The sequence below is a fragment of the Sebastes umbrosus genome, chromosome 4, assembly GCF_015220745.1.
Source record: "Sebastes umbrosus isolate fSebUmb1 chromosome 4, fSebUmb1.pri, whole genome shotgun sequence".
Classification (NCBI taxonomy): Eukaryota; Metazoa; Chordata; class Actinopteri; order Perciformes; family Sebastidae; genus Sebastes; species Sebastes umbrosus.
In genome coordinates, this window is record NC_051272.1 from 18,873,865 (window position 1) to 18,893,905 (window position 20,041).

Below are 20,041 nucleotides of genomic sequence, written 5' to 3' on the forward strand. Positions count from 1 at the left end.
ATATAATCATTCCTACATCCTCATCGCTTGATTGAACAAATATGCATACTGATTAAGATTATTCTATTCCTAGAGGAATGGGCTGCAATAAAAACAGTTGTGTTGACAGTGTGCTCCTTTTATTATATTAAACTTATTCTTTAATGAGTAATTACTTCTGGATGAAATTTGCAGTGTCACAGAGACGGGGATGCCACGCTGTGACAGATTTCAGTAAAACTAAACTGTTTAATTGAGTGATGAGAACTTATCAGCCATGGTATCTTCATAAGAGAATTGTGTTATTAAACAGGAAATAAAAATATATATTTTTTTATTATGGGATTATTGTCCAACCCCGTGACGTCCAGTGTCAGCTGGGAGATGCTTGAGCACGCAACGCTGCACAGGATAAGCAGTTATAGATTACTGTATGACTATGAACAGCCCCAGTGTCAACAACGCAAAATGATACCATCATTCTCAGTAAGCATTACAGAGTGTACTTCATTATAATGATCGTGATAACAACTAACAATAAGGTAAAATAGTAACACAATAAAAATGATATTATGACAATATGACAGCATCGGCAGGTGGATCATTAACAAACCTATCCACTGAGGATCTTGCTCTTTTCAGGGCAATCCATTTTCTTCTAAAGGTCTGTCACAATAATTATTATATCGACTTATCGTACAATATACGGACCTGACCTCAATCATTTTTACATTATCAACTTATCGTCCACAGCTCCAGTGGAGGAACACTTTGGGTTTAATCCAAATGAGAAAGGAGTGTTGTTGTTGTTACTTATATCTAACTTGGCTGTGCTCCGGTCACATCCGGGCGTTCCTCCACCAGATTTCACAATGGCAGCGGCGTCACAAACTTTCTCATTTTACAGCTAAACCGTGCACTACAAGATGATTCTGAAAACATTTGAGGTGAAATAGGCATTAACGTAACATAATATTGATTATATTTGATCAGCGCTGCCTAGTTTGACCGTTTGGTCGGAATGCGCGAGTGATTGACAGCCGGCTCTCATAGACAGCAGATGGACAGCAGACCTCAGATCAGCTCTGAATGCTTGTTTTCCTCTGGTCTGTGAAATCTCGCAGATGCTGTTAGGAGCACCGGAGGACACAGAGGCACATGATTTTTTTCAGGTTACCTGTTTCATGTACGACTGTCACGAAATAGCGACTGTTTTATAAAAATAACTTTATTTAATCATATTTGCTCCAATCTCGCCGACTTCAGCTTTAACTAGATGCTATAATGTTACTTGGCATAGAGTACTGCAGGAATAAGTCCTAAAACCCGGAAATGAGTTAGCATTTTAGCACTTCTGGTTCCCTGGTCTGGAAGTCAATGGGTTTTTGTGGAGATTAACTTCCTGAACAAATTTAAGGAAAAACAACTGGCCAGATCTTCATGAAAGTTGGTGGAAGAAGGGTGGATCATGGGCCAAGGAAGAACCCATGAAATATTGGAGGGGATCCTAATCACAGGGCCGAGCCGGATACACAAATTATTTTCCACCTTCGTTAACATTGCGACATAGGGCCTGGCCTTGGCGGAGGTCTGCGCTCTCGTAGTTCCTGTCTATGTTTGTTTTAATTATCTAAATTGTGTTTGAATCATGAATAACACAGGATGTGCAATTATACTACTACATCCTTGATTACAGTCATCATCTACCTGCAGTTAATACACACGAAACTCGGCATATCAAGGTGGAAACTTTCCAACTCTTGGACAAGGACAATAAGTTTATGTTGCGGCTACAGTAACCATTTGTTCAAAACACCATTTAATAGTTGAAAACTCCTTTAGAGACAATATTACTCCAAGTTCAGTAAATTAACTAATTAAATACCAATGTAACACCCAATTATTATAACAGATGTTTGAACAGATGACTTGCAACTTTATTAATTACGTCAGCTGGTGGGTTGATGTTTTACTTCTCACGCACGTTCAGCCTCACAAAATGTGCTTACACCAGCAGCATTTGACTTTTCTTCATCTTGGAAAGTTTATTTTATATGTTCTCAAATAGATATTCAATAGGAGCTCCTCCAAGTGCAAACAGGGTTTATGACCACTCCCATAGGGGGACAGCTGCATGATGAGGAAGGCGTATAGTTATTCCTGTCTGACAGCATAAACAGTGTTGGTTCAGGGAGGACAGTACACTCGCCAAATTACCTCAAGAAAGTTTTGCTTAGAGGTGGACACTATTCAAGATTTTGTAATCCGTGTTGACATAATACTATTTAACATCCGACACTTGTCGCCATCTCCCATAAAACAGACTGATATAACACTTTAAACAAGGCAGTGTGTCAAAATACACATTAAACATTGGAAGATATCAGATATCTAAACAAAAAGAGGTCAAATACATGACTTTGCTACAGTATTATACATTCATTTAAATTTTGGAATATATTATATTTTTTAATTCAAGCAGGGTTTATAGTTTTTCTGTGGTCTAAAATACACTCAAGAGTTTGATCAATATGACTTTTCCCACAGGTTCTGTTACATAAAATATCAATCGTTAGTTAGCATTAGGTTTAGGTGGTTTGATGGGATTATTTGACCACGGAACAAGATTAGTATGATGTCTCCAACTATTTGGAGAGGGAAAGGTGTAGACAGAAAAGCTAGCCAGGAAAGCATACAAAGACAACACTTCATGCACTGTAACAACAAGCAATGTCTACAGTACTTTGTGACAAGGTTCGGTTGAAAAAACTAGCACTGCATTTAGTGTGACTTTTATAAAGTGTAGTGCCATCAAAATGTCTTAATTAGTTTAATAAGTATAATCAGGAAGAGACCATTGATGTGTGATTTTGGTGGTACTACACTGCATAATACTGAAGTTATTGAATATTTTTCCCTTTAAAGATTCACCAAAATTATGCAAAAGCATATTTTTCCAAACTAAATGTTGTAGTACAACTATGAAGAGATCATTGATGTGTGAAGTGATTTTGGTGGTACTACACTGTATAATACTGAAGTTATTGGATATTTTTTTCTTTTCGGCGTTGCATTTTGTAGACGGTCCCTGACCTCTCGTCTCTCGGCCAGCTTGTTGCATAGAGACCAACGTTATGTGTTATGTGTTGATTAAAATGAGGTTGTAGCTTGTTGTCTACCTTACTACGGTTAGACTGAGCCGTTGTTTGTGTTTTAACAACGTTTCTTTTATGAGTTATTGATCCAGGAAGCTTGAATCTGTCAATATCTTTCCAACTTTACTGAAGTACATCATCTAGGGGGCCAGTCAGGAATGACTGGAGGAAGAAGTGCTCTATGAAGTTACTCGAGGGAACAAGATAATAAAAATGTTCTTCTAACCCAGGGGTCAGCAACCTTTACTATCAAAAGAGCCATTTAAGGCAAAACAAAATCTGTCTGGAGCCGCAAAACATTTGAGCATTGTGATGAAGGTAACACAGTTTATAGTTTAAGTATATAGTATATAAGTCTAATGCAGTGAGTACCATAGAGCAAATGTACTACAGAGTATTAGAGCCACATTGAGGGAAAAAATATCCGAGATTTCCAGAATAAAGTACTCGTAATATTATGAGAAAAAAAGTCTTAATATTACGAGTATAAAGTCATAACTTTACAAGAAAAAAAGTAGTAATATTACGAAAATAAAGTCATAACTTAACGAGAAAAAAGGCGTAATATTACGATAATAAAGTCAAAGGTTTACGAGAAAAAAGTCGTAATATTATGAGAATAAAGTCATAACTTAACGAGAAAAAAGGCGTAATATTACGATAGTAAAGTCAAAGGTTTACGAGAAAAATTACGTAATATTATGAGAATAAAGTCATAATTTAACGAGAAAAAAGTCGTAATATTACGAGAAGACATAACTTTACGAGAAAAAGGAAAATAACACGTAAAATTACTACTTTTACTTTATTCTCATAATACTATGACTTTTTTCTCGTAACCCTTTGACTTTATTATCGTAATATTACGACTTTTTTTCTAGTAAACCTATGACTTTATTTTCACAACATTACAACTTTTTTCTTGTAAACCTTTGACTTTATTCTCGTAATCTCAGATTTATTTATTTTCCTCAATGTGGCCCTAATACTCCATTGTACCACAGACCTACAACAATGATAAATAAAAATTAAAATATAAACAAAAAACAGTTATTCATTTCCATTTTTATAAATCCACAGGGAGCCACTTGAGAGGAGCTAAAGAGCCGCATGTGGCTCCAGAGCCTCAGGTTGCAGACCCCTGGGTTCACCTGGCGGTAACAGTCTTCTCTGTCATTCCCCCTGCGACCTGCAGGTGGCGGCATCTATTTAAACTGGAGGTGATCTACCGTCTACCACAAGAAGAAGACCATCTGCACATGCGCATCTAGTCATCTTGTACTAAATGGATGTGTTTGAAATGTCGTCCTGAAACTCTGCTTAGTTAAAGTTAAAGACATGCAGGGAGATATTGTCTAACATTAACCTGCTAGTATCGTTTGTAGAGAGCGGTCACTATGGGTGAGTTAGTGCGTATGATCACACAGTGGAGTCTGTTGAGCGATACTAGGAGACAACATGATGCTAAAGTTGAGCTCTGATGCTGTTTGTGTTGTTCCAGACTGTAACGTTGATGGTGCTGATGATGATGAGGTAGAGACTGAGAGATCTTCATCTCCAGCTGGACTACAGTCTCCTGTGATGGACAGGAACCCATCACCTCCTCCAGACACAGCCGATGGACACGAGGACGGAGATGTGGACGCTATCGGAGACACAGTTTACAGCAAACACTGGCTCTTCAGCACCCTGACTCGGCTCATCCAGGTGGGCTGTTATAGTGCTGATGTCAACATTAGAGGCATGACATCAGGGAATGAAGTTAGCAGTGTTAATACAATAAAACCTCTCTGTTATGTATCAATAGATTCAGCATATGTTTATGATGACTTTGTCAGAAATAGTTGAATGTCATGCATGTTTTTTTTTGTCATATCGACTGGTGATTATCATCAGAGTGATTTTGCACAGATTGTAGTTTTCAATGCAGTACAACACAACTGGTTTTAACACACTTGATGGTATTTTTTTGTAGTGATTGATGTTAAACTTAATGTGGTGGGTTTATGCATGCTGTGTTACAAACTTAGTGGCATCCAAATCAATGTGTATATTCTCTTGCCTGCCAAATATAAAGGGTAAATGTTGGCTGTGGCAGGTAAAACTTTCAGGTCATCAGGCAGTTTTCCTTATATTAAGAAATATTATTTTTAAAAAGCAATTCCTAAATTAAAAATAGTCAGGGATTAAGGTTACATGATCCATATTTCAACTTTCTGTTACCACTGACTCAGTGTTTACTAGGGGTGGAAGAAAATATAAAAGATATCAAGTATTGCAATATTATATTTTGTGATACTGTATCGATTCTCAAAAACACTGTATTGATTTCTAATTAATAGTTTGCATGCAGAGATTAACTCAGTAAATACTTCATTATATTTGCATAGATATGGGTCCTCTGTGATAAATGCAAATCCTACTAATCTGATTGCATAAATCAGTAAACTTATTTTTTACTCTTATGCAATTTTTCTTTTCTTTTTTCTTAAAAACAATCCCTTTAAGACACCAAGACCTTGAGGAACACCATAGAAAAAAAGCCCATACAACCCATTTTCATTCACATATCTTGAGGTCAAGGGACCCCTTTAAAAATGGCCATGACAGTTTTTCCTCGCCAAAATTTAGACCAACTTTGGAGCGTTATTTAGCCTCCTTCCCGACATGCTAGCATGACATGGATGGATTCCTTAGTATCTTCACTCTAGCTCTAAAATGGAACCTGCTACAACCTCTGAAAGACAGTAAAGTCGATCGGGATCGGTCTCAGCGGGTTAAGACAGTCGGAATGAAAAAGTTTATATTCAGTTGATGGGAGCATCTTAACTGTATTACACATCTCTGCTGCTCAGTGTCCAATATACCTCACATTTCTTAATGTTTATAAAATGGTCATGTCTTGCAGATGGTCACAGAGCATTCGGAGGTGGACTCTGAAGGTCAGATGCAGCTCCCTGATGATGATGAGGAAGACCTGTGTAGAGTCTGGGATATGGCAATGGATAAGGTAGAGTTCTTTATTCGTGTCCCATCGGCTTTACATTCTTTGACCGGCCGGGGTTTTATTTGCCACCCTGTTCTGATGTCTTTTCCCTCTTAAAGGTTGCAGCGGGTATAGGTGGGGCTAATTTGAATTACTTTATATACTGCTGGGTGGCTCTATCTATAATAATACATCATAAATTATTAGTTGAATTTATTTTGTATTAATAATATGAATTTGCAAAGTAACTAACTTGGCCCAGATAAATTAAAGCACATTACTGGCTGCCAAAATAGAGTGGTGTATAAGTATAAAGTAGCATAAAATGGAAAAACTCAATGTTATGTGGTATTTATAACAGTAACTACAACCCAATGAAAAAAGAAATGGATTAAAATGTGTTATTTTGGATTGGAGCTGCATAGTAAATAGGATAATTATAAAACAAAACAAAAAAACAACACAGTTAAATAATAAAAACAAAATTTGAATTATGTGGATACTTTTCTATTTTGTAATTTAGTTAGTGGCTATTACAAAATTGACATCAGGCAAATGGAAATTAAACATGATCTAAGCAACAGAAGTTTTATTACATTCTGTATGAAATCACAATATTTAACCACAGATTATTAAATAAGCTGTCGGTGTCTTTGTGTCTCCCATTCATGTAGCATTACCAATGATTTAAACCATACAGTTGGCAGTTTATTAGGTCTACATAGCGAAAACTAATGTAGTCTAATAACCAGTACTGCAATAAATCCTCCTTCATGAAAAGCTATGTTCAGTTTTTGTTGAAACTTTATTAGAGAGGTGTTGATTACCAGCTGCTGTGGTTTGTGGTGCTTTTAAACTACATGACATTATATTGTCAGGTGTTTCTGTCGTTTTTATCCTCCCCCATTGATATAAATTGGGTGGACAAAATAATAGAAATACCTCTCAGTATAACGCAATGCAATTCAACAGCACCGCAAACTACATCCTCTAAAATGACCATAAAGTTGAATCAACACTTCTCTAAAAGCGATTCATTGATGATCACTAGTGACTGTTTATTTACCAACTATGTGCAGGATGTGGCTGGTTTTCTGCAGGAATTCAAAGCTACAGATATCCTTCTTGGGGTGATAGCCAAATCTCGCTGTCCACGTCTCACAGTGAGTGAAATCCTTTCCCGTTCATACGTTCTGCGACAAAATGTAATCCTATGTCGTGTATTTAATTATTGATGCTATGTTTCTGGGCTGTGAGGAATCCCATGACGAGTTTGTTCTTTTGCTTCTCTAGGAAATTTGTGTGGGAATCCTCGGGAACATCGCTTGTTTTCCTGACACTTGTTTGACTCTTAGCCAAAATGAACCCTTAGGGTGAGTAAAAGCCATCATCTGTAATTTTGTAATAGATTTTGACAACTATTATGATCCACTCTAATTAATGCAGCTCCCTGTGTGTCCACAGTGCTGTGCTGTTGCTTCTGCTAGGAGATACAGATCCTCCGACCCTCCTAGAAACAAGCAGGTGAGATTTGCATTTTCTGCAGATTGTGAGACAGAAAGACTGAGAGAAGTGTTCATCTTTTCTGATGGTGTTTGCAGATTGCTGCTGACCTGCGTCTCTCAGAAAGATGTCTGCTCCCTGTGGCTTCAGCGAATACGTCAGCAGACGTCTGTGCGCTCCAACCTCTTTTTCATCATGTGCAGTTCTACCAACAGTACCATGCTTTTACTCACTTTTTTTTAATAAGCTGATGACGTGTTACTTGTGTAGAATAAAGTAAATATGTGTTGTAAAATTACATACACAAAGTCAAAGTCGCTGTAAGCTGTTTATCTTAAAGGTTCCCTGTGGAGTTTCTGACCTCTAGTAGCGCTGGCTGTAAACAATGCTGGCTTTAAATTACTAATACTATCAAATCGGCTTTGAAAATGATTTTTTGACGACATTCAACACATTAACGTAACAACATAACTTTTGTTTACCAGAAAAGTCCACAGGGCACCTTTAACTATTTGTAACCCTTTGTCTGCTTTCTAAAATGGTTATTATAGGTAATACCCTGTGTGTTTTACAGCTGACCTGCTTGAGAAGGTTGGAGAGCTGGTTGACAAGCTGTTTGACCTTGACGAAGAGCTGATGAAGAGTTGGATCACAGCTCAGCCAAGTGAAGAGGAGGATGATGGCGAAAGCCGTCTGGGTGTGGCCTCGTGTCTTCTCGAGGCAGCAAGGCAGCTTCGGTGAGAATCTGAAATTCTGGAGAATGATATAGATGATCAGTTTCCACAGATTAGAGATTATAAACTGCAGGTCTAAATTACTGTCAAAATTTAAATTAACTGTTAGTTTGTGATGAAATGCTTTCCGTCGCTCTTTTTCATATTTGTATTATATCTATGTATGCACTGAAATCCAGGATAACAGAGAAGGCTTGACCTAGTCAGTGCATCCTGGCTTTATGCGTTTCACGTTGGCCAACTCAGGTTGAGGACGGACTAGGTTAACGCAGGTGTAAGTAATTCGGATAGATTGGTGTTCGAGGCCTTCATCAACAGACCACGAGTTTGATCACAGATTTACTTATGCTGAAATGGAGTAAAGTGTTCCTCATACTTTAAACCCTGTGAGCAACAGCTACTAATGAACGTCTACAAGGAAGCTTAGCATATATGCAAAAGAAAAGGAGAAAAAACATGGCAGACAATAGCGGACTGACTGAAGTAGCCTAAAAATATACATTTACTAACCACTGCTCTTAACTCAAACCATCGTAATTATACCATTAATAGTGAGTTACTTGTCATTTGCAAAAATTACCTGTGGTGGTATTTTAATACAGGCTAGTAAAAATAAGGCAAAATACATACACAAGAACACGGAATAACTAAAAAACAACACATTGGTTTCCGATCGGAGCGACTGACTGAACAGATAAGGAACCATGTTAGCCTGGTCTGGAGCAGGCTAGCTGCACAGAATAAATCTCCATGGTAATTTATGTGCCACTGCTTTCATGAAACCGAGTCACGGCTAAATAAAGCCAGGATAACGGTGAAACAGCTCCCTGGTACATTTGTGGATATTATTGACGGCGTCTATAAAACCATCTATTATTTACTGTTGGTCTGATACAGCAGAGTTCAAACTAAATACATGGTACTTATGATGTTGATGATTTACTTGACGCTCAGTATTCAACAGTATTAATTTACTTTCACAGATCAGAGAGTCCGAATGGCTTAGAGGTTTACCTTCACACCCTCCAGCTCCTCACCACCATAGATGAGGGCATTCAGACTTTTGGTAAGAGCAATCAGCGCAGTATATATTGGAGTTCAGCTGTTGGCACGTCATTACAGAAGTTAAAGGTGTTTACCATAGTGGTTAACTTGAGACGTTGTTTAATTGTATCTTCTAGCTGCCCCTGATGGACCCGGCATAGGAGTGTGGGACTTTGTCTGTGACGTTGTGTGTGAGGACCTCTGCCAGCCAACTGATCTTCCAGTCGTCCTGCAAGAACAGAAGAGCATTTTGGTTCAGGCGTTTGCTGTGCTTCATGCTCTTTATAGATGCCAGGATCAGTGGCACAGCAGAAGTGACGCAAGTAAGTTTTGTAAACAGAATAAAATCAGTCCTGAGATGTTAGATGCTCTTTTTTAGTGCATGTAGTACACTGAATGTTGATTTAGTGTTAGCTGTAGGAGATCTGGTATTAAAAATAGATGTTATTTTATGGTGTATTAAGAAATCTAAGAAGTCCCACAGGATAACGACTGGGGTCAATCAAGGCTTTTTTTAATGGTTGCATTAGGCTCTGATCACACAGAGCGTCCTTTGCAGTTTGCTGCTTCTTTTTTTTTTTTTTAATTGTTGCTAGGCAACCCCCCGAATGAGCTTAACACAAACCACGAACTGTATGCCACCTAATAGTTAATAGTACACTTAACCTTAATGAAAACAACTTACCGAAATCTCAAGTACCGCTCTAATTTACCTCCTGCTGTTTTCTGTTCAGATCATGGTAACTACGGTTGGTAAAGTCATAAAGCTTCAGGTATTCAGCAAAAGTCACCACTATGAGAAAAAAAAACGCTAATGACTTTGGGCGCTTTTCCGCTCTTAGTTGAATTTTTTTTCAACTCAAGGCGGTCCTGTAAAAACGAGAGGCGCTCAGCAACGCTAAAGCAGTTTGCAAAACGCTTCACTCTCATTGAAAACCATTACAGAAAGCCGCCCCAGGCTGCTAAACTCTGCTCACTCTGATCGGGGCCTTATGTAGGAAAAAAATAAATAAAAATTATAATGACAACTTGGTAATCAGGGTATCCCCCATTTTAATACCTTTGTCTTTTGACTCCAGGTATTCCCCTCATTGGAACCATTTTGCGGGTGCTTCAGTTCCACGCCGAGGGCAAAGATAACGGTACGAGCAAAGAAGACACAGAAGATGAACAGCTGCAGACTCTAGCAGAGATCACAGCTGAGTTTCTAGCTGACATCTGCATTCAGATTCCCAAGGTAATAATACCAAAGAAATACTGTGATAACTGTTGGATCAGATTGTGTTAAAAAAAATGAACCAGAGCTTTCTTTTCTCTGTGAAAGGCCACTGACGTGTCTGTTTATTCTGTTCTTCGTAGGACACCGTGGCAGATTTGGTGAAGGAAGGTTACCTTACAGAGAAGACTGCTCTCACAGCTGCCGGCAGTTTAGTTCAAAACTTTAAGACCTCAGTAAGTGTTTTCTCCAAAATGGTTTAAGTATATCAGATATGTATTGCATACAATCATCCTGTCTGATTTTTACAGTTCCATGTAGTATCAAATTATACATTGTCATTTAATGTTATTACTGGAGCTGCAACGATCAGTTGACTATTGATTAGTCGATCTAAAGAAAAATAATTGCCAAATTAACGATTAATTGATTAATCGTTAATTTGTCATGCAAAAATGACAGAAAAGGCTGTTTTCAGCCTCTCAAATATAAAGACTTCCTGCTTTTCTCTGTTTTATATCATATTTAACTGAAAATCTTTGAGTTTTTGACTGACAAAACAAGACATTTAAAGACATCACCTTGGACTTTGAGAAACTGGGATGGACATTTTTCACTATTTTCTGACATTTTATAGACCAAACGATTAATCTAGAAAACAATCGGAAGATTAATTGATAATGGAAATAATAGTTGGTTTCAGCCCTATTTATTACTGTTAAAATGATAAGTTGAAAACAGACAATTGACAGGAAATGGTTTGTCTACAATTAATTAAAGTCCTTTTTATTATGAACATATATCAGATGATTGGTTACAGCTTCTTAAATTTTGCAGCTTTTCTGAGTTTTATATATTTAAAATATCATGCAAGTTTTTTCTAAATGTTATAGACTCAATGACAAAGGATTTATTTGTTCAAGTTAATTACACCGTGAATTTTAATAGCCTAATCCTGTACAAACCGCTGGGTTAAGGGTTCATTTGAGAGCTTGTGTGTCAGGTTAAGACGAGGTGTGATGGACTGCTGCTCTACACCACCAGCTCCGGTGGAAAATAAACACCATGTTTCCACCCCTCCCTTCTTCCTCTTGTGCAGTTTCAGCACCTGCAGTCCGTGCTGTCAGAGGCTGATCCCCAGATGGCAGACATGGTGAGAAAACGGTTTCCTGTCTGAGACGCCCAGCAGATCAGTGTACAGCACTCATCCAGACTCTCACCACGGCTTTTTATAGCCACCTCCGTTTCCCCTCCAAAGATCCTGCTTCAAGTCCGACTATTTGGATTTCCATCGGAAAGACTAAACGAGGATGTCACACCATCACGAGAGGAGGACAGTGTGAAAAATACTCTTTTTCATATTTGAAGCAACACTTTGTGAAATTCAATTGTGTTTAAAGTTTTTTTTTATTGTTCTGTGAATTCTATTTTTGTATTAAATAATTGACAGTCTTTCAATAAAAATATTGTTCTTTTTCGTTTGTGCTTAGAAGCTTTTACTTAAGTCCCTGACTGACAAAAAGCTTTTTGGCATTTAAGTTTTTATTTTTTTTAAAGAAAGGGTTGGTACAAAGCAGACAGAAACCTTTCCTATAATTTCAGGATAATTAAGTAACGTTAAACAAATCAAAATAAGTAGCACATACGGAAGAGAGGGATTCAGTCCACAATAAAAAAAAAAAAAAATTATATTCCATAATAACCTTTCAGCATATTGTAATTCAAGTGTTCTGAGAGAAAAAAGACTCCGATACTATTTCTACCATTGCATCGACCCAGTCTTTCAAATCTGGAGCTTTAACTGTTTTCCAGTGACTCAAAATATTCTGGAGGCTGTAATCATACCTCACTGAAAAAGCACATTTTGATTTATTTTGTACTTGAGATCTGTCCTGTAATTAAGGAAACAGGAGTCAGACGGGTAGTTGAATCAAACCAACGACCCAGGACTTCCATAAATTTGAGCTAGAATGGTCTCACTAATGCACATTCCCATTTGCGATGTAGTCTGGCTGTCCTCAACCAAAGAAATTCTTAGTCGACAAACACTCAAACACGACTTTTTCGACTAATTTGTGAAACTGAGTTTCTCCACAAAGAATCACACAAAAGCACCATTTTAAATCTTGTGTTTAACAGAGATGTGCTCAAAAGTTTATTGGAAATAAGTCATTCAGCATGAAAAAAGCATAAAAAACGACTAATTGACTAAAGAAATCTTAGTGGAGTAAGACCAAAATGACGATTAGTCGACTAAAAGGGGGCAGCCTTAGTAGTCTTACTGGAGTCTGATAATATGTAAGAGATAATGTACAGAGAGCAGGTCATTGTTGTGAAATAAACCCCTTCTGGGCGATGCTGCACCCTGACGTGAAGCATCTCCAGGTTGGGGTTTATTTCACAACAATGACCCGCTCTCTGTACATTATCATGCTTATTACACGGCTTCTTACTGAAGAAATCAATAATTTGACACAAAAATGGTTGTCCGACATCAGAACTGTGTCCAAGGTAACATCGGTTATACATAGCAAAGGTCTGCTATGAAGAAATAACAGACTGTAGAACGCCGTGACTGACCAATCAGATTGAGTATTCAACAAAGCCGTGTAATAAATACTTGTATGTAATATATTGTGGAAACTTACTTAACATATTACTAATCAGCCTGGTACAGCACTTCCCTCATTAAAGTCGCATACATTTTCAGAGCGTTTTGTTCTGAGGCCACAACTTGGCATCCAAAGATCTATTTTTTTCTTTATTTAAAGACACTAAACACTGGTAAAGTCAAATTTTTACTGTAGTATTGTACATTTTACATTTGTAAATATATACTATGTATTTATAATTTTTTTTATTATATTGTGTTTGGCTGTCCTTTTTCAATGAACCACAAGTGTCTCTGTCCGACTCAGTCTTCTCTGCATATACGCGAGAGCCATTTTAACCACAAATTAGCAAAGCTGTTTGCTGTATATAGTATTATTTGTTTCTGGTTTTTATATGATGAAAATCTACATTTCTAAATAAGATGAAACTGCATTGACTGCGTATTGAGTCACCTTTCCAAGCATATGAGTAATGGTACTAATGCTGATGACAACATCAAGTGTTTACCAGAGGGTGACAGTCACTCGGTAACGACAATAAAATTAGATGAAAGGCTCGAGCCTGGCAACAATGATCTCATTTGGTTTCCAAATGCACCATTTCGCCCACTCATGGAGAAGGGCAGGACAACCTGCGAGCTTACGAAGGCTCTGTGAATATAGCAGCTTTTTAATTAAAACCTGGATTGATATGTAGAACACTCTTTCTAATGGAAATCCCGAGATGGTCCGAGCGTACGAGGGACAGAGATCACCCTCTGGGAAAAAAAAAAAAAACCTGTCTTTTTAATCCTTCTATCTCTGGACACGATCTGAACCCTGACTAGACTTGTGATGCACATAGGTGGCCGCTGCCTTGATCTGCGAGTCATGTCCTGTTTGTGCTGTAAATGGCTAGGATGATGTAGATGCAATCACGCTTTGGCCTTTCAAGACTGCTTGTGGCCAGTGACTTGCTCTTGCTCTGGTGTTCAGGCGTCGCTCCCAGGCGTGTTATGTCACAGAGATCAGGGTGAAGCCCAGATGTCTCCTGCTGCCCTGCCAAACCCCATTGTCAGTCTGTCAGTCTTCACAGCAGCTTGATATGATCTGACTCCATGCACACGTTCCTCGCGTGGCCGCTGCTTCATACACATCAGAGGCATGTCAGGCCTATCTGACGCTGATGCTGGATGTCAGTTACTTCCTTTTCTGTTCACCTCCGCCCACACAACTTGCTGCTCTCTTAAATGACCTGACATTTTGCCTTAAAGTGAAATGCTTTCTATTTTTGTTCACATTTGGTTGGAAGATAGTCTGTCATTCAACATAAGCAGAATGTTTTTCTTGAGGACATTACAAGTATTCTTGTTTCATACCCCGAGATGGGGACTGACCTATCCAGGACGATAAAAATAACACATATATGTATAATTTTGTCATGGCCGGATCATCTAAGTTAAAAGATCCATAATAACCTTTTAGCATAATGTAATTCAAGTGCTCTGAAAGAAAACTAAACTTCTGCACCTCCTCATGGCTCTGTTTTCAGGCTTTAAAAAATCTTTGGCCAATCCAGGTCATTTCAGAGAGAGAGCGTTCCTATTGGCTACTCATTCAAAAGAGCCAGCTGTCAATCACTCACAAACTCTGATCAAACGTCAAACTAGGCAGAGCTGATCAAATATGAATCAATATTCTGTTACTGTAATGACTATTTCTGTCCTCAAATGTTTTCAGAAACATCTTGTAGTGTACTGTTTAGCTGTAAAATGAGAACGTTTGCTCCGGCTGGTGGGCGGTGCTTGGTATTTCCTCAACTGATCTCAACATGGCTGCCGGGTCACGAACTTTCTTATTTCACAGCTAAACAGTACACTACAAGATGTTTCTGAAAACATTTGAAATAGGAATTACAGTAACAGAATAATGTTTGATCAGCGCTGCCTAGTTTGACCGTTTGATCGGAGTTTGTGAGTGATTGACAGCTGCTCAGTGACGGCAGACTCCAGCTCGGCTCTGATTGGTTGTTTTCCTCCGGTCTGTGAAATCTTGCAGATGCCATTATAGGAGCACCGGAGGACACAGAGGCCTTTTTTTTCAAGTTACCTGTCTGATGCACTACTGTCAGGATATAGTGACCGTTTTATAAAAATAAATTTCTTTGATCATATTTGCCTCATTTGTACCTACTTCAGCTTTAAGCCCTCTTAAAATGGCCCTGACACCAGTGAAGTACCTGTTGCTGGGCGAGCAGGACGGATAATGAAGGGATGAAGAATGCGTGTGCAGTGTCACGTTCCCTCTCCTTTGATTCCAAGGCCCGGCCTATTCACAACCACCTGGTCAAGGCGTGTTAATAAAGACACATGATGCCGTTGGGTGCAATCAAAGCCCCCTTCAGCTCATTTCCTGAGTTCCCCTGGCTTTCTATCTCTTGTCAACAGAATCACAATGAAACTTTCCCCTTTCGTGATCCCTGAATATCAAAAGACACTGACGTCTCCTGCTCGCAAAAAGTGATGCGGTGACGTCGGTGTTTGCATTTGCCTCAACTTCCTGTTCTGCTTCTTCAACCTCCTTATCTCTTAGGACATTGTAACGATAAACCAGACAGCGAGGATGCTATACAGTGTACGATACAGTGTAAATGCTTATTTCCAACATGATGTCATAGAAAACAGGACAGACAATCACACGTAATACACACAGAATCCCTAAATTAATAAGCAGCAAAACCAAGGACATCCCACCAATGAAAAACAACAGAAATGAAGGGTCTAATCAGGGAATGTAACAATTTTAAAATCAATAAAAATGCTGATTAAAAACTGGAATACTCTACTTTAATTTTTGTCCGTACACAAAAATAAAGAAAAAGTGCGATGAAGGCTGCTTAACTAATTATAGTATTAATGGAGTTTTTAAGTAAGTTCGACACTAAGATGAATGAATATGATCATATTTGTAAGTGTGAATGTACATTTATGTCTTCATGCATGTTGGTCGGACATCAACCTACGAAATGTACAGTATATTATCTTTATGTTAAATTAAATTGAATTAAATTGCTTAAAACAGAGCAAAACTCTGTGGTGACTAGCGTGTCATTTCATAAAACAATTGTATGTTACATAATTTTTTATATATATTTTATATCGCATAAATAATTACATTTATTTGCTTTTCATAAAGAACTGCTGTGTTAAACTGTCTTTTTTTTTAATTATGTTTTTAATTGCTTTGGAGAAATCATGTGGTGTTAGGAGATAAATGTACCTCTTAAATGATCATATAACCTAATTTATAATCAAAACACATCCAAAAAGCTTTCCAGATTAAATGCATAACACTTTCAGTGACCCTTTTTTTAATCTCTATCATTTTTTTGCACTACATATCACGTTTCTATTTTGAATGTGGCAGGTGTTTATGGGTGCAGCTTCGTCCTGTCCTGTCCTTGTGTACCGCTGACGCCTGTCATCAAGTGGCATATGCTGTTGTTTGTTCTGCAGTGACAGAATCGGAGCTAATTAAAGAGATGTAGTGCTGCCTCAGGAAGTGTACGTAAGCGGACCATTCACTGCTCTGATTAGTTAGTTGTTCAAACACGGCTCGGGATCGGGCGAGAGACTGCAACTCTATTGATGAAGTGCTGTTAGAAGACCTTGAATTCCCTGGAAATTCAAATAACACCAGTGAGGAGTGGAAAGAGACTGAACAGCCCACTCAAGTAGAACCACTGAGACTGCATTAGAAACAAAATCTGTTAGAAAATAGAACCCACTATACTGATGTTTCTTTTATTTGTTTTTTTTTTACAGACATAAGCCATCTACATTACTATCAAAGATTGATTTGTGCATTAATGTTACAGTATGTTTGCATAGGTTTGATGCTGAAAAATGTATATTGCCCTGTTTTGGGTTTTCATTTTCAACATTTATTTATTTATTGTTTATTTTTGCAGGGACAGCACACAATTAAAACTAATTGCACCAGAGTTAACTAGAAGCTAATTTGCATCTGTTGTCCCTGGGGAGGTAGGCAAAAAAACAACCACATGACAATAAATACACGTCATAAAACAGCGAACACATTACAGAAAAAGTCCTTCAGTGTGAGAGATAGATGAGATTATAATGCATTACAGTAATAAAGGGCTGCAACTAACGATTATTTTAATTCTCGATCAATCAGTCGATTATTTTTTTCGATTAATTGATAGTTGTTGGGTCTATAAAATGTCAGAAAATGGTTGTATAATGTCGATCAGTGTTTCCCAAAACCCAAGACGAAGTCCTCAGAAGTCTTGTTTTGTCCACAACTCAAAGATATTCAGTTTACTGTCATAGAGGAGTAAAGAAACCAGAAAATATTCACATTTAAGAAGCAGGAATCAGAGAATTTGACTTCCTTTTCTTAAGACAATACTCAAACCGATTAATCGATTATCAAAACAGTTGGTGATTAATTTAATAGTTGATAACTAATCGATTTAATCGATTAATCGTTGCAGCTCTACATATATATTTGAGTCAGTGTTGATATAATTATAGTTTCATGTTATATTAGTTTGGTTTTGACTATATATTTTGCATGTCTTTGTGCATCATCCATATTTAAAGAAAAAAATAAATTTCTGTTAAAAAAAAGCTTTTTAATTGGTAGCTTTTTCATTTTTATTTATTTGTTAAGCTTTTCTTCTTATCTATATTATATCACAACTTCAGTGTGTTTACGGGGCTGTTGTAACACTTAATTTTAGATGTGTGACTGTTACCATAGTGAAATAAAAGGGAAATTACAGAGTTGAGAATATTAATATGGTATACAATTACAGTAGAAAGTGTAAATGACTCATCATTACTTCAGCCCTGGATTTCTACACTAATGGTGTCTTCAAACAGACAACACAAGTATTATTATTGTAGTATTGTAATATTTTAGTATTATTTGTTTCTTCCTGCCCAGTGAGATGTAGTGCAGTTTTAATAGATTCATGTTGGGCTGTTTCTTATTGCACCATGGGGTGAGATTAGCCAGAGAGATCTCTCGCAGCTTGATGCTCAGACGTTGTGAGTAAATCCCTCTGATTGAAGTGAACAGAACTGGGACAGACTGGTGAAGCCCTCACGCTCTCAGACATGTCTGACACGTAGCCGCTACAAAAACCTACAGAGAGAGATATCAGAAATAAGAAGAGCTGGTGCAATGTTCATCTAAAATAATAAACAATCAATAATTAATCCTGTGAGCATCAGAGACAGTTTGGTTGCCATGGCTGTTTTTTTTTCAAAAGTAGGTCATGTCTCAGTAATGATGTGTGAATGTAATGAGTACTCTCATTGTCTGACGTCTATAGAACATGAAGAGCCTCATCAGGAGGTGCAAGAAATCAATACTGAGTGTACCGATATCAGCTATAATTAAGGTAAAATGACAATAAAGTTTACAGTGCATGCACTGTATAATGATGAATATACTAATAAGAGTATTTAAAGAACATATTTATCTTGAATCTTTTTGTTTTGCACAATTTATAGAATATAATTTGGAGGATATGTCTGCTACAGTTTAGATGGACTACTAGAACGTCTAAAAATGTTTGTTAAAGGCTGAGTTCAGTCATTTTATCTCGTCCTTGAAGCTAATTATCCGGACACCATTATCCACTATAAGGTCAGGCCGGAGAGCGACCCATAATGAGCCATCTTATTCATGTTGCACTCTCTGACCCCTGTCAAGGTACTCGATGGCTTAAAGCATCTCAAAGCACCTGTGTCAATTACCCTTCTGAATGAGAGAGCAGACACGGAACGAGCCACATCGCACTATCAAAAAGAGTCAGAACTAACTGTTCAAAAATATAATAAAAAGGATATTATTAGAGTTGCAGAAAACATCAGCTAGCAGATAAAATGTGTAAACCTGTGAGCTTCTGACATTAAATAAAGGAGATCTGATCCAGGAGCTGTCAAGACACGACGAGATCAAAAGCATGGCCGGAGCATGTGCAACATAAAAGTGCTGTCTGTGAAAATAAATAGATTTGGATGTGCTTGATGCTGCTGCTGCTGTGTAGAAGCTTCATGAAAGGAACGGTTCATGACTGGATCATGAACAATACCGTGGTCATACCATTCAGGAGGCTTTGTCCTTTTCTCTCCTCTTGGTAAATAAGCAAAGCAACAATACTCATTCCAGGAAAAAAACATTTCAACATGTTTCCATGTATTAGTCACAGGTTTAACATGTGTATAACGTCCACAGTGCTCTTTGTATTTGCTTTAGGCAGCAGCAGCCGAGTTAACTATATGTGTGACGTTCACTGACGTATTCTGGTGTGAATGAACGGCCGCAGAACTAAAGATGTCTCATTTCTTTTCCTGTGTTTTGGATGGTCACGTTTACTCTATACAGGCAGAGGACAGTATGGACGAGCTATATTAGGTCTTATGATACACTGTCAGAATCAAGGCACCTTTGTTTTATCCACCACAGAAAACATGCAACAAAGAGAATCAGAGGTTTAGGCTACAACTGATGCCGTGGAGCTAAAGAGTTAAACTGAATTTCACTGCTACTGTTGTTTCTGTTAGATGCTGCCACAGACAAAGAGCAGCTCAGTAACCTCAATCAAATCTCTTCTTATAAAAAGGGTTTTCATTGCCCTAATAGTCAACAATTCTACTGTTTATACCTTTTTTTATATAAACTACTGCGATAGTAATCATACTCTAATTGTGTTCTTGCCTCTCTTTAGTTTCTGCTTTTTATTGTTTCAATGATTTTATGGTTAATTTTAGGGCTGCCCCCTCTTAATCGAGTAG

At 37.7% G+C, this 20,041-nt stretch overlaps 1 protein-coding gene across 1 annotated transcript; it reads left to right on the plus strand.

The window, feature by feature from the left end:
• Positions 1 to 4,352: 4,352 nt before the first annotated feature.
• Positions 4,353 to 12,095, plus strand: saal1 (serum amyloid A-like 1). Its single transcript, XM_037768210.1, has 13 exons — positions 4,353 to 4,535; positions 4,636 to 4,841; positions 6,043 to 6,144; positions 7,200 to 7,283; positions 7,414 to 7,493; positions 7,585 to 7,644; positions 7,722 to 7,837; positions 8,198 to 8,360; positions 9,341 to 9,423; positions 9,539 to 9,724; positions 10,481 to 10,638; positions 10,761 to 10,853; positions 11,717 to 12,095. The coding sequence occupies exons 1-13, from the start codon at positions 4,532 to 4,534 to the stop codon at positions 11,792 to 11,794; spliced, it is 1,413 nt and encodes a 470-aa protein (XP_037624138.1). The 5' UTR covers positions 4,353 to 4,531; the 3' UTR covers positions 11,795 to 12,095.
• The last annotated feature ends 7,946 nt before the right edge of the window (positions 12,096 to 20,041 follow it).